A 15,000-nucleotide genomic window follows, 5' to 3' on the forward strand; every position below is an offset into this window, starting at 1 on the left:
GACCTGGTGAGGGAACAGCAGGCGGACCCATGCTTAAAAGAGATGTTTGATAACCTGCTCTCTGCTGATGATGACTAGTTATTTTCTTCGGGATGGGTTATTGGTGAGGAGGTGGGCCTCCCATGGTGACCTTTTCGTGGGGGGACCCCGTGATACAAATTGTGGTTCCCGCCAAGTTTCGTGATCTGGTTTTAGAGGTTTATCATGACCAGTCGGGCCATTTAGGGGTGCGGAAGACCTATGATCGTATCCTCCTGTTGTTCTTCTGGCCACGGTTGAAAAAAGACATCTCTAATTACATCAGGACCTATCACACGTGCCAGCTGACCGGTAAGTCGAACCAGAGCCTCAAGCCATCTCCTATCCTATCCCTGCCATTAGCAAACCGTTCGATCATTTAATCATTGATCGTGCTGGTCTCCTACCTCGCTCAAAGGCTGGCAGTGTTTACTTGCTGACTGTGATGTGCCAGACTACTAGATACCCCGCTGTTTTTCCCCTTCGGACTATCACCTCCCGGTCGGTAGTCAAAGTGTTGACCGTTGATCCAGTTCATCTGTGTTTGGTATTCCCAGGGCCATTCAGAGTGCCCAGGGTTCGAATTTTACATCTCACCCGTTTGCCCAGGTTTTGAAACAGCTGCGGATACAGTATAATCAGGCTAGCGTGTATCATGCCCAGGGCTGAGTTTCCCAGAGGCATCGTAGCGCTACGTTCATCGTAAGCTATGGCGTTCATCATAGCGCTACGATGAACGTAGCGCTACGATGCCTCTGGGAAACTCAGCCCAGAGCCAGGGGGCCCTGGAGCGCTTCCACCAGTCCCTGAAGTCGCTGCTGCGCGCCTATTGTGTGGAGATGGGTGGAGACTGGGAGGAAGGGCGGCCCTGGTTACTGCTTGTTTCCCGGGAGGTAAATCCAGGAAAGTACTGGAGTTTAGCCCCAATGATCTTGTGTTCGACCCGACCCCGGATAAGCGGATGAAGATGGATGGATCTTGTGTTCGGCCACACAGTGCGTGGTCCTTTGGCTGCTCTGAAGGACGGCTGGGCAAGGCAAGGCAAGTTTATTTGTATAGCACATTTCAGCAACAAGGCAATTCAAAGTGCTTTACGTGAGAGGGCAACGGAAGAGCCTCCTCGGGATTTGCTCAGTTATGGAAACGGTTTCAGGCAGCGGCTTTTCTCGACTAGGGAGCAGGCTAGTGAAAAGCCTTCCAGTTCTCAAGCTAGGATGAAGCGGTTGTATGATCGCCGTACTGAGCTCCGTCAGTTCTGTCCTGGTGACCAGGTTTTAGCTCTGTTGCCTATTGTGGGGTCTCCGTTTCAGGCTAACTTTAGTGGTCCTCACAGAGTGGGTTTGTAAGGTTTCAGACCAGAACTGTGATCACGACTGCTCAGAGGCGGCGGCCTACACAGTTGTGTCACGTAAACCTCCTGAAGACATACTAATCCCGGGGGTCCGCTAGCCCAGGGGAGCTTGTGGGCGGTAGCCCCGTTTAGTCGGTGGGGTCGGACTCTCCTGGTTGTGTGGCTGCAGGGGCCTCATGTGAGGGGGAGGGTGTTTTAGCGCCTGATGACTGTGTGTTGCAGGGCCGACTAAAGAATTCTGAAACCCTGGAGGGTCTCTTGGGGAATTTGTTCGGATGCTCATAGAGTGGAGATGGCCGAGCTGATCAGTGTCTACCCGTCTCTATGTGGGGACACGCCCTCCGGTACGCATTTGACGGAGCATGATATTGATGTGCGTGTTGCCCTACCCATTAGACAGCGTTACTATTGTGTTTCAGAGGAAAAGTGCCAGGTTTTAGAAACTGAGATCCAGTACATGTTGGAGAATCACATTGTTGTACCTTGTGACTCCAGCTGGAAAAACTGGCATTTTCAAGGCTGAACATGGAAAGACTTGCGACGAAGACGTTCTAAAACTAGTGTCTTGCCCCTGCTCTTGTATGTGAACAGACTGTACCACCCATTATGGTCAGTGTTAAAGGTAACATACAACAGACTTTCTCTCTCTCTCTCTCTCACACACACACACACACACACACACACACACACACACACACACACACACACACACACACACACACACACACACACACACACACAGTGCCTTCCAGTACATAATCGGTGTTCTGTACATAATGAAAACACAGCCAGCCATACTGATAACACGATGAGCTGTACATTATACAGTACATTGCGGGTAACTGTAAGTATTGAGTTACCTCAATACCATTTCCGTTTCAGCAATCGACTTGGCCCTCACAGTACAAACACACCCTAGTAATGTGATGAGTGCTAGTCAATAGCATCTGCATTTAAAACCCATCTCCTGCTTCCCTTTGGGAAATGTGATCACTCAACATTGCCAAAATTACGTTTCTACTGTGGGAGTCCGATGATGGAAGTCTGTTCTTATTCCTTGTCATTCGTGTTTTGCATGTGACGTGCGTGCGTGTGTGTGTGTGTGTGTGTGTGTGTGTGTGTGCGTGTGCGTGTGCGTGTGTGTGTGTGTTGAGGTACGATAGAGGAACAGTTCTGTCTATGTAGTCTCTCCGACACCCCATGGGGACTTTACTACACACATGGAGTGTAAACCACTATGTGCACCGATAGGAACACACACACACACACACACACACACTGGCAAACCCTCCCCAGAGTTCAAGTTTCCAAGGTCTACATGTTCACAACATCCATCCATCCAAGCTAACAGCAACATGCTAATCAAATGACCATCAGAGCCAGAACATGACCCAGATAAAACGGGTCGTTCAGAACAAACTGCTCCCAGGACTAAAGAATGCTCTGCATCCACACAGGCAACAACACAGAGAGCACAACCGGTGCTTGTTTAAAGGAGAATGCTCGTTTTTGACAACCTGGACCTTATTTACGGCATAGTATAAGACGTTTGACTCACAGAGATAACTTTGGTGTAATTCGGAGGCCTGTAGAAGAAATTTAAAATCCAGCGCGAGCCAAGTATATCCATGTAATGGCGGTGGACGGGGAACTGAAAATGCAGCTTCTAAAAAATCTATTTTCTGCCGCAAAACGGTTGTTTTCATCAATCTGTCTTTATGAATCGCTAGTTGTGCTTACATAGAGCGCGGGCTTGTTGTGGTTTTTCACATGCCTCTGTAATATGATCTTTAGAAACGTCTTTAGAAACGAAATAGCTTCCCCACTTGCTCCAGCACGCATGCGCACAGCGCGCAAGCGTAGCTCCAGCACGCAGCTGGACAGCTGCATTCTCAGTGCCCCGTCCGCCGCCATTACATGGATATACTTGGCTCGCGCTTGATTTTAAATTTCTTCTACAGGACTCCAAATTACACCAAAGTTATCTCTGTGAGTCAAACGTCTTATAATATGCCGTAAATAAGGTCCAGGTTGTCAAAAACGAGCATTCTCCTTTAAAGTTCAAGTTAAGACTAAAGCTTTGCCTGCTCATACGTTTGGAATAATCAGCTGATGCATTTCCACAGTGTGAGAAATAAACATGCATGTAGACGAGGAGGGGGAGGAGGAAACGTGGGTGGCTGAGTGGGGTGTTTGTTGTGTTTTTTTGGTTGTGGTGGGCATGATAGCACAGTGTGAATTGGCCTGTGTGTGTGTGTGTGTGTGTGTGTGTGTGTGTGTGTGTGTGTGTTAGATAGTCACCAGCATGGCCGGGTCCTGTGTGTGTGTGTGTGTGTGCGTGTGCGTGTGTGTGTGTGCTGGCCAGTCAGCATTATGGTTATGGCCTGTGTGTGTGTGTGCTGGCCAGTCAGCAGCATGGTCAAGTCCTCCTTGTGTGTGTGTGCGTACGTGTGTGCGTACGCGTGTGTGTGCGTACGTGTGTGTGTGTGTGTGCGCGTGTGTGTGCGTACGTGTGTGTGTGTGTGTGTGCGCGTGTGTGTGTGTGTGTGGTGGCCAGTCAGCAGCATGGTCGGGTGCTTGGCCATCTGTACAGGAGCATGGCTGGAGTGTCCCCCTTCCTGCCGCCAGCTGGTCTCTGTGTAACTGACCCCCCCCACCCCACACACACACACACACACACACACACACACACACACACACACCGTCTGGATGTGATATCCGCAAGGAGGGCAGTTCTCCCTGAGGATACCACCCACCCCAGCCTCTATACCCACCCAGGCCTCTATACCCACCCTGACCTCTATACCCACCCCAACCTCTATACCCACCCTGACCTCTATACCCACCCCAGCCTCTATACCCACCCCGGTCTCTATACCCACCCCAACCTCTATACCCACCCCGGCCTCTATACTCACCCCGGCCTCTATACCCACCCCAGCCTCTATACCCACCCCAGCCTCTATACCCACCCAGCCTCTATACCCACCCCGGCCTCTATACCCACCCCGGCCTCTATACACACCCCGGCCTCTATACCCACCCAGACTTCTATACCCACCCCAGCCTCTATACCCACCCCGGCCTCTATACCCACCCCGGCCTCTATACTCACCCCGGCCTCTATGCCCACCCCGGCCTCTATACCCACCCCGACCTCTATACCCACCCCATCCATGTGATCCTGTGTAAGCAAGGCTAATCAATCCAGCCGTAACTCGACGGCTCCCGTGGGATCGATCTCCCGTGCCGTGCGCTGGTACCGAGGCGTGGTTGTCGCCGCTGGGCGACTCCGTGGGTGTGTGGAACAGAACCGCACGGCATTCTCCCCTGACAGCGTGATCCGACAGGTCTCCGTCTCTGGTTCCCGTGGAGATTCTCCTCTCCCGCTCGCCCCCCCTCCCAGCGCTCACACAGAGAGAAGGGGGTGGGGGGTGGCACACCTGTGGCTTGGTTTAATGACAGTGACAGCAGCCACTGCGTAACTACATGGCGCAGTGTATAAGCAGTTGGTTCTTTCTTCCAGGCGGGTGGAATCTGACGTCCAGGCTGGTAACTGCGAGAGAAGACCTTGGATGCTTGTTCTTCCATCCTCTGTGCATGATGGTAAATGGTAAATGGACTGCACTTATATAACGCTTTTCCGCCTTAGCGGCACTCAAAGCGCTTTACAATGGCCTCTCATTCACCCATTCACACACACATTCACACACCAATGACGGCAGCTGCCATGCAAGGTGCTAACCTGCTCATTGGGAGCAATTTGGGGTTAGGTGTCTTGCTCAAGGACACTTCGACATGTGGACAGTCGGAGCTGGGATTCGAACCGCTGACCCTTCGATCACTGAACGACCCGCTCTACCAACTGAGCTACAGCTGCATGATCAGGGTTTGACACCCCAACAGGAAGTGGTCAGAGATGGGGCTACTGGTAGAGTACAGTACAGTACCCAGCCAGCCAGTCCTCATAGTATACATGCAGAGCAACTGGGCTTGAATCAATAAGAAAAGCAATTTTAGCAATTGGTACAGTACAAGGTGTACAAGGTGTGCGTGCATGTATGTGTGTGTGTGTGTTTGTGTGTGTGTATGTGTGTGTGTTTGTGTGTGTGGGTGTGCGTGCGTGTGTGTGTGCATGCCTTATTCTCCCTGCAAAGGTAAGTCTGGTCTGTCTCATTATCTTATGGCTCAAATAGAAACCAACAGCTTAACAGCTCTCTAATGTGATCTGTGTGTGGGAGCAGGGAAGAACAGGATGGATGGATAGATTGATAGATAGATCAATTAATAGATAGACAGATAGGCAGGAAGGCAGACAGACAGACAGACAGACAGAGACAGATAGCTAGATAGCCAGAGAGATAGATAGATACAGTAGATAGATACAGTAGATAGGTAGATAGATAGATAGATAGATACAGTAGATAGATGGATGGATAGATAGATAGATAGATAGATAGATGACAGGGTCAGGGGTCAGCACTCCCGCTCTCTCTCTCTCTCTCCTCTCTCTGTGCCTCTTTCATTATCTCTCCATCGCTCCCTCCCTCTCCATCTTTCTCTCTCTTGCATGCACACGCACAAACATACACACACACCTTCACATCTATCCATCCATTCATCCATCCATTCATCCATTCATCCATCCATCCATCCATTCATCCATCCATCTATGCATTCATCCATCCATCTATCCATCCATCCATCCATTCATCCATCCATGCCATTCTTATTCAGGTCCTAGTGTAAAATATCATGTCTGGTGTACAGACAGTATTATTATTGTGGAAAGAATGAGCTCAGTGAAAGATGCAGTTAATTGACACTGTAGTATGTGTGTGTGTGTGTGTGTGTGTGTGTGTGTGTGTGTGTGTGTGTGTGTGTGTGTGTGTGTGGATGGGTGGTGGCTCGTTAAGAGAGAAAGGGAGGCTGGGGTTCTCTCCAGGATTGGAGATGGATGTGTGAGTTTAGGCTCTGGGATATACAGCACTCTCGGGGATAGTTGTCATGGATACTGTACTGTACCTCCAATCTACTTCCATCACGTTTTCCGTCTTCCATCCACTTTTCAGATACTTAAAAGACACACACACACACACACACACACACACATACACACACACATATACATACAAACAAGTATAAATATTTCAGTGAAGTCAGTGTGTGTTTAATCTTTAATCCCGAGTACAGAGACCACAGGAGAGACTCACAAGTTTACAGTCTGCATATTCATGCAGCCAGCACTGATAATGGGACAAACTCATACTGTACAGTACTGTAGATGTGTTGGGATTTTAGAGATCATTTCAGAGGTAATTCAATATTATCCTCCTCTTCTTTCTCCAATCCTCTCCTCCCTTCCTGTCTCCTCCCCTCTCCTCCTTTTCCTGCTCCTCCTCTCTCATCTATTCTCCCTCTCCTCCTTTCCGATCCTCTCCTTTCCTCCCTGCTCCTCACCCTCTCTTCTCCTCTCCCCTCCTCTTCTCTTCCCTCCGCACCCCCTCCTCTGCTCTCCTCTCTCCTCCTCAACCTCTCCTCTCCTCTCTCCTCCTCAACCTCTCCTCTCCACTCTCCTCCTCAACCTCTCCTCTCTCCTTCTCAACCTCTCCTCTCCTCTCTCCTCCTCAACCTCTCCTCTCCTCCCCTCCTCAACCTCTCCTCCCCTCCTCAACCTCTCCTCTCCCCTCCTCAACCTCTCCTCTCCTCTCCCCTCCTCAACCTCTCCTCTCCTCTCTCCTCCTCCTCAACCTCTCCTCTCTCCTCCTCAACCTCTCCTCTCTCTTCCTCAACCTTTCCTCTCCTCTCTCCTCCTCAACCTCTCCTCTCCTCTCTCCTCCTCTCCTCTCCCCTCCTCAACCTCTCCTCTCCTCCCCTCCTCAACCTCTCCTCTCCTCTCTCCTTCTCAACCTCTCCTCTCCTCTCTCCTCCTCAACCTCTCCTCTCCTCCCCTCCTCAACCTCTCCTCCCCTCCTCAACCTCTCCTCTCCCCTCCTCAACCTCTCCTCTCCTCTCCCCTCCTCAACCTCTCCTCTCCTCTCTCCTCCTCAACCTCTCCTCTCCTCTCCCCTCCTCAACCTCTCCTCTCCCCTCCTCAACCTCTCCTCTCCCCTCCTCTTCTCTTCCCTCCGCACCCCCTCCTCTCCTCAACCTCTCCTCCTCAACCTCTCCTCTCCTCTCCCCTCCTCAACCTCTCCTCTCCTCTCCTCCTCAACCTCTCCTCTCCTCTCTCCTCAACCTCTCCTCTCCCCTCCTCAACCTCTCCTCTCTCCTCCTCAACCTCTCCTCTCCCCTCCTCAACCTCTCCTCTCCTCCTCAACCTCTCCTCTCCTCTCCCCTCCTCTTCTCTTCCCTCTGCACCCCCTCCTCTCCTTTCCTCTCCCCTCCTCAATCTCTCCTCTCCTCCTCAACCTCTCCTCTCTCCTCCTCACCCTCTCCTCTCCCCTCCTCAACCTCTCCTTTCCTCTCTCCTCCTCAACCTCTCCTCTCCTCTCCCCTCCTCAACCTCTCCTCTCCCCTCCTCTTCTCTCCCCTCCTCTCCTCTCCTCTCCTCTCCTCCCTGTCTTGATTAAGCTAATCGTTGTTCCCTGCGCTTGAAGGATGAATAGACCAGGCTCTGATGTGATTAAGGGAAAACCAATCAGATTCTGCCTGCTTTAATACACAGACGGTGACAACGGTTGACAGGAGAGAGAGGGAGAGCGGGAGAGAGAGAGAGAGAGGGGGAGCGGGAGAGAGAGGGAGAGAGAGAGCGTAGACGAGGAGACAGAGACAGAGACCGAGAGAGAGAGAGAGAGAGAGAGAGAGAGAGAGAGAGAGAGAGAGAGAGAGCGTAGACGAGGAGACAGGTAGCCTCATAAGACCATCCTGATCAAGCGAACTCACATTCTGTTTCTCTCCACAAATCAGTCTAGAATTCCCGTCAAACAATCTCAGTGAGCAGAAGTACTTGCCTTGATGGACCAAATCCTTCAGCCAATCAGCGTAACAAAACTTTTGCCAAATCCAGTTGGAAGAACAGCAAAAATGTAAGAAAAACATGCTCTTGCTCTTGTTTAATTGTTATTAATGAGTCTATTTCTGCAATAACTGCACTTATGGCTGTTTATTATACTAACGTTAGCGTTGCCGCTCGAGAGACTGTTTTTCCATGGAAACCACGCAAACCAATCAGGGCCTACGTTCTACTGGGGGGGGGGCAGACAGCAGTCAGACCGTGGTCCCTGGTTGGCTTGGTCAAAACGTAATTGGAGAGAAATCCTTCTAGATAAGGGAAAGTCCAGGCCGAGCTGTGGAGTGAAACTGAATGTGAGCTCGCGAGATCAGGATGGTTTCACCAGGCTAGGGGAGAGGGGGAACAAAGACGGCCATGTTTACGGTCACCATGGCAGCCACGCACAGGAGCTAAAAGGGTAGGGGGGGGGGGGGGGTTGACAGACAGTAGATAGGTTTCAAAAACACACACACACACATACGTCCGTATGCATGCATATGCACATGAACACATGGGTACATGAGACCAAAACTTGACAGTGGAGATAGAGAGCTTTGTTTTGAGTATGATAGCCCTTGACGTGCCCATCGCTCAGTTGGACATAGAGGAGACGCAAGTGATAGAGGAAGTGCTCGGCCTCCGACTGAATTCCCATTACAACTGACCAGATGGATTATATACAATCATGTTTTTATTTTTAATGATGGCTTTTTACTGGAATCTCTTACAAACCGAAACATTCACTGATTTTAAAACTAATAAGACTTATAAGATGAATGACTTTATCAATTGCAGCACTACTTATGTCATCTATCGCCTTACATGCACTTGTCCTGGTACCTTCTATGTTGGTCGCACCAAGCGGCGTCTACGTGACGCAGTGATGTCATACTATGCATTGTGGGTATTGAACACATTAAACCTCACTTGAGCCGTATTTTCAAACTCGAGGTAGGAAACGTTCAGAGGGAAACGTTCTGGGTCCACTATCTGGATGCTTTATATGCCCCCGGTCTCAATGAAGATATTGAATTCATGTGTTATCTTCAATATAGGCCTAGCCGACAATGTAAACCTTACTGTGTGATATCATGATATTTGTAATGTATAACTCTTGATGTTTATTTGCTCGTGTCATGTGGTATCTTGTTTCTCTTCTCTTCTTTCTTGACAGTCTTAACTGCCCCTCTATGGCCCCCGTTCTCCCATACCCCCGTCGGACATGGCCTGGTATCAATGTCCCACTGATTGATTGATTGATTGATTGATTGATTGATTGATTGATTGATTGATTGATTGATTGATTGATTGATTACTTAATTAGGTGTCTGATTGATTGTCTCGATTATTAAATTATTAATAAATTGGTTGATTGATTGACCCCGCCGTTTTCTGTGTCCTCCTGAATGTATTTAAGGGGTGATTTGTTTGAGCGCACATGTCCTGATAAAGACCGACAAGGTAGAAACATTTTGCCACTTTTAATTATGTAAGCCCGATATATTGAAGGCTTTTTAACATTACCACTTCCCTCACGAATACTTATTCTGAGTGCCTGGATCTACTTTTCATTTTGGAACGAGAACAAAATATTAAAATCAAATGATGGCAGGAAATAATGGAGATTTTTTTTCCCATCACTTTGTCCACCTCAAATCAGACACTTGGTATGAAACAGATTTCGGGTACCAGTTCTCCTCCTGGTAACTCTAGGCTGCAACTCGCCCACTTCTCTTTCTAAGAATATTCAGCCTGACATGCTGAGGAGCTCTGCTACCCTGCAGGAAAGCAAGCGCACCCAGGGGGGCTGCTGATCTAGCGTTGATACGGTGCCTCACGCGTGTCCTGGAGAAAGCAGGGATCTGCAGTCACCTTGGCGGCCATGCTGCTGCCGTGGTCCATTTCGGCCAATTAAGAGCATGGCCGTGCTTTTCATCAAAGGAGCAGTGTGCCGCTGAGTCACGGTCTTAATGTTAAAGCCCATCTGATAAAAAGGAGGAACGCCCACCATTCCCCCCCCCCCCCCACGCCTGGAGTAGACAGGAGACTGGAATTCAATTTATCGCCTAACTCAAGTCACCATTACTGGGAACCGCACACCGTGGCCTCGCTTTCTGACTGCGAATGATGGAGATGGGCGCTTACAAAGGGAGTCAGGCTCTCTCTGCGTGCTCTGAGGCTGTTCCTGCGTGGAGACCGCATGTTTCTATCATTGTGATAATGCAATGTTTTGGTTTGAAGGAAAGAAACACACACACGCACACGCACACACGCACACACACGTGTAATGTAATAATGTAATATGTAAATTAACTGGGAGGTACATGTATGTATCTGGCATCATGTTAGACTGATTTACTCATCATTCATTCACTGCAAACAAACAGAACAACAGCCTGCTAGAACAACAGCTCGCTAGAACAACAGCCTGCTAGAACAACAGCCTGCTAGAACAACAGCCCGCTAGAACAACAGCCTGCTAGAACAACAGCCTGCTAGAACAACAGCCCGCTAGAACAACAGCCTGCTAGAACAACAGCCTGCTAGAACAACAGCCTGCTAGAACAACAGTCCGCTAGAACAACAGCCCGCTAGAACAACAGTCCGCTAGAACAACAGCCCGCTAGAACAACAGTCCGCTAGAACAACAGCTCGCTAGAACAACAGTCCGCTAGAACAACAGTCCGCTAGAACAACAGCCTGCTAGAACAACAGCCTGCTAGAACAACAGCCTGCTAGGACAGCCTGCTAGAACAGCCCGCTAGAACAACAGCCTGCTAGAACAACAGCCTGTTAGAACAGCCTGCTAGAAGAACAGCCCACTAGAACAATAGCCTGCTAGAACAACAGCCTGCTAGAACAACAGTCTGTTAGAAAGAGTCAGGAGAGCATCTGTGCCTCATTCTGTTGTGAACCCCCCCTCTCTCTCTCTCTCTCTCAGCGCAGAGGTTAGTCTGCTAACAGACACCTGAACAGATGCACACTGGGATTTCTGTACTGAAGAAGGTGTCACCGTCTCAGATGGCAGTCTATCTGTGTTCCATGTAACAGGCGGGGCAGATTCCTCTCCTGACACATTCTGCTGCCCTTTCATTCATTCATTCATTCATTCATTCATTCATTCATTCATTCATTCATTCATTCATAGTAGGAGTACAGAACACCTGATGAGTCAATGTGACGCATTGCAGGTGGCGGGTTGGGCTAATGAAAATAATCACTATGGGTTACAAGGTTATATAAGTCACTCGAATATGTAATATAACGGTAAAATGGTCAATTGAGTACATGTATTATTATTCAAAGCCACACAAAGGTTAATCCGAACCTTATGTTCAGAAAGGAGGACTCAAGCTGAGCCCCAGCAAAGCTTAACAGTAGACTCCGCCCCTGTCCCGGGCTGGTCCCAGGAAACAACCGTTGGTCATTCAGTCACCCTCTATGAGGATATCTTGCATTTTATGGACTAACCTCTAACATTATCCACAATACAAAAGCTATAATCGACACACCACTGCGTTTCAATGAAATGTAAAACGTCTCATTAACGGACTTTGTGCAAGCAAACTACGCTACCCAGCATCCCCTAGTGCAGAGGCTGCTCTCGCGAGCAGCAGCTCTCTCTGGTACAGTTATCTGGACTTGCTAAGCTCTATAGCATCCTGCACGGATGTGAGGAGCATGTCTGGCATGTACAGGGTTAATGGTAGATGGATAAACCCATAGGATGGGCCTGGGGTCACCTACTGTACTGTAGCTAAGTCCCATCCATCCCTTCCTACCCAGCTGGGTAGATGACTGGAGCTGTGTTCGGAATCGCTCCCTATTTACTATATAGCGCACTATATAGGGCGTCAGCCATTTTGTTTGAAGTGTCCGAATTCTCCACGGAATTTTCGTTCCCTATATAGTCCACTATTTATTACCCACAATTCACCTTGATTTGCAGGGAACAGTGCATGTACCCTACATTTTCTCCGTTCCCTAGGTAGTTCACGACATGGTGAACCCTATATAGGGAATAGGGAGTGATGGAACGAGGGAGCGATTCCGAACACAGCTTGGGACCGTGGACAGGACAGCTACCTTTCAGCCAATCGACACCCGGAGCGATAATATCTGTGTGGCCGTCCTGTCCTCCACCCACCTCTCTATTTCAGTTTTAACAGCCGCCCAGGTCATTCCTTCCTGTCTTGTCATCACAATGCATGTATTGTGGGCGGCGGCGTACAGCCTTTCAACCGTTCTCTTTCATACCACGCTGCTGTGCCCACCTTCATTGTCGCAGTGAATCACAGTGAATTCTTTGTTCCCTCTTGATAGCACCTTACACACCATCTAACCTCTCTCTCTCTCTCTCTCTCTCTCTCTCTCTCTCTCATTCTCTCTCTCTCTCTCTATATATATATATATAGAAATATATATGAAAGCTGCTGGCTCCCAGCTCACCTGGCAGGCGTTGTAGAGCAGCTGGTGCTCAAATTTCTTGATGCCCAGAATGTTCTGGAACATCTCGTACAGCTGGTCCTTGCTGAGGATGAGCTCGGAGGCGGCGCTGGCCGTCATGCGCTGCTGGGCCTTGCGCGGGTCCTCCTCGCCGCGGTAGATGGTGTCGAACTTGGCCATCCAGGAGCTCAGCACCGTCTCCTTGCTCAGGCCGTCGATCTCCGGCAGGCTGCGCACGCGCTTCTCGATGTGCTTCTTGAAGACCTCCCGGGAGTCGCTGGCCGAGCAGCCGCCGCTCTGCACCATCCGGGACACACGGTCGCTCTTCAGGAACACCTGCGGGAAGACGGTTGGTTTGGTTTGGTTTGGTTTGGTTTGGTTTGGTTTGGTTTGGTCTGGTTTGGTTTGGTTTGGTTGGGTTTGGTTTGGTTTGGTTTGGTTTGGTTTGGTTTGGTTGGGTTGGGTTGGGTTGGGTTTGGTTTGGTTTATTTATACATCATCATCATCCCCACTGAGCAAAGACACGTCTAAAAGACGTCTTTTAGATGTCTTTTTTGACTTTTCGGACGTCCAAAGACATCCAATTAGGAGCCAGGATGAATGGTTTTTTTTTTACGTTCAGATATTGAACCCGTTTTGCACGTCCACAGACGTCTTAGAGGGGTCCAAGCCAGACGTTTGAATATTGAGAGGTCCAGCATACAAATGGGGTTCTGGACCGACGGACGTTATTAAGACATGATCTGAACGTCTCCCTGACGTTGCGTGTTTGCTGGGTCATCATCATCATGGAGCATACTTTATGTACATGGATGTATGAAAGGGTCACCCCAAGGAAGCTATTTAAGGCTTTTAGTAGGGGGCCCAGTCTCCCACAAACACAGTGGCAAATAGTCAACAGCAGTGTACAACAACATATATAACAAACACATAACAAACACTTAACAGACATATGACAGACAATAGAGACAATCCCAGTATTACATTAGGTTTCAACATGAGTATAAATGAATAAAATAAATAATAAGAATAACATCGGAGTACAGGATGATATAAATTCTTGATATAATCAGTGAATATAAGTTGATAGAAGACTACAGGTCACTACCTCCACCTGTCCATCTACCCTGCGTCCACAGAGGAACGTTTTCCTCTGGGGGGGGGGGGGGGGGGGTCGTGGGGGGGGGTCGTCGGGGTTGGAATCGAATTCACATCAACTCCTCATCCACGCCGGACATTCGTTTCCATGTAGTCGATTCAACGTCCCGTTTCTCAAATCTCAACTCCCTTCCTGAATTGTGTGATCGAGCGCAGAAGAGGCCCTCTAGAGAAAGGGTCGGGTGTTCGTCGGGATGCCCGCCTCTTCACCCCCGGAGTGGATAAGTATCTCAGGTGGACATCTGAGACGACTTCTGGACAGCTGGAACAGACAGTCTGAAGAGTCTCTCCGCCTCCCTGCTCCTGCCCTTGCAGCCCCATAGAGGGGGCGGGCTCACTCTTTCATTTCAGTCCGACACTGTTGTGCTGCTCTTGTTCAATCTATCACACATTTATTCTGAGGTCTTGAGGTCCCCGAAAAAGCAATTTTCAGTGCCATGTGGTGGGATGGATAGACAGAGAGAGAGAGAGATGGAGGAAGAGCAGATGAGAGAGGATAGAGAGGGAGAGAGAAAGGGAGAGCGAGAGGAAGAGATATAGAGGAAGAGGGAGAGAGGGTGTAATGGAGAGATGAATAACTGTTTGGCTGTCCGATTTTGGCAAACTCACTGAACTTTTTTTCATGTATTTTTTGGGGGGAGGGGGAGTCATGCAATAAGCTGTTGGCCCTCTCTAGAGAATAAGCTCTTTCTGACTCTCCGTTCCTAGTGAGTATTATTTATTTATTTGTTTTTATTTATTTATTTATTTATTTATTTATTTATTTATTTATTTATTTATTTATTTATTTATTTATTTATTTATTTATTTATTTATTTATTTATTTATTTATTTGTTTATTTGTTTATTTGTTTATTTGTTTATTTGTTTATTTATTTACTAAGTAAATCAGATGGATAAATACTTGATTGATCCCCTCAGGGGGAAGACACTAGATACAGAGTAATGAAAGAATACACTAGATAAGGGGGTAGTATCATAGAAAGAGGACTAACAGGGATTATATGCAACCATATGTACAATAACTGTGTAG

At 48.7% G+C, this 15,000-nt stretch overlaps 1 protein-coding gene across 1 annotated transcript in view; it reads right to left on the reverse strand.

Annotated features, from left to right (window-relative positions):
* cadpsa (Ca2+-dependent activator protein for secretion a) overlaps nt 1–15,000 on the reverse strand; it is a gene marked incomplete at both ends in the record, with an annotated part of 105,015 nt that overhangs the window by 71,236 nt on the left and 18,779 nt on the right. The window contains one exon of the mRNA XM_084440963.1: nt 12,813–13,145. Within this exon, the coding sequence (XP_084297089.1) occupies nt 12,813–13,145 (333 nt within the window). The remainder of the gene's footprint in view (nt 1–12,812; nt 13,146–15,000) is intronic.

This window comes from Borostomias antarcticus, assembly GCF_949987555.1.
Source record: "Borostomias antarcticus genome assembly, chromosome: 7".
In the NCBI taxonomy this organism is placed as follows: domain Eukaryota; kingdom Metazoa; phylum Chordata; class Actinopteri; order Stomiiformes; family Stomiidae; genus Borostomias; species Borostomias antarcticus.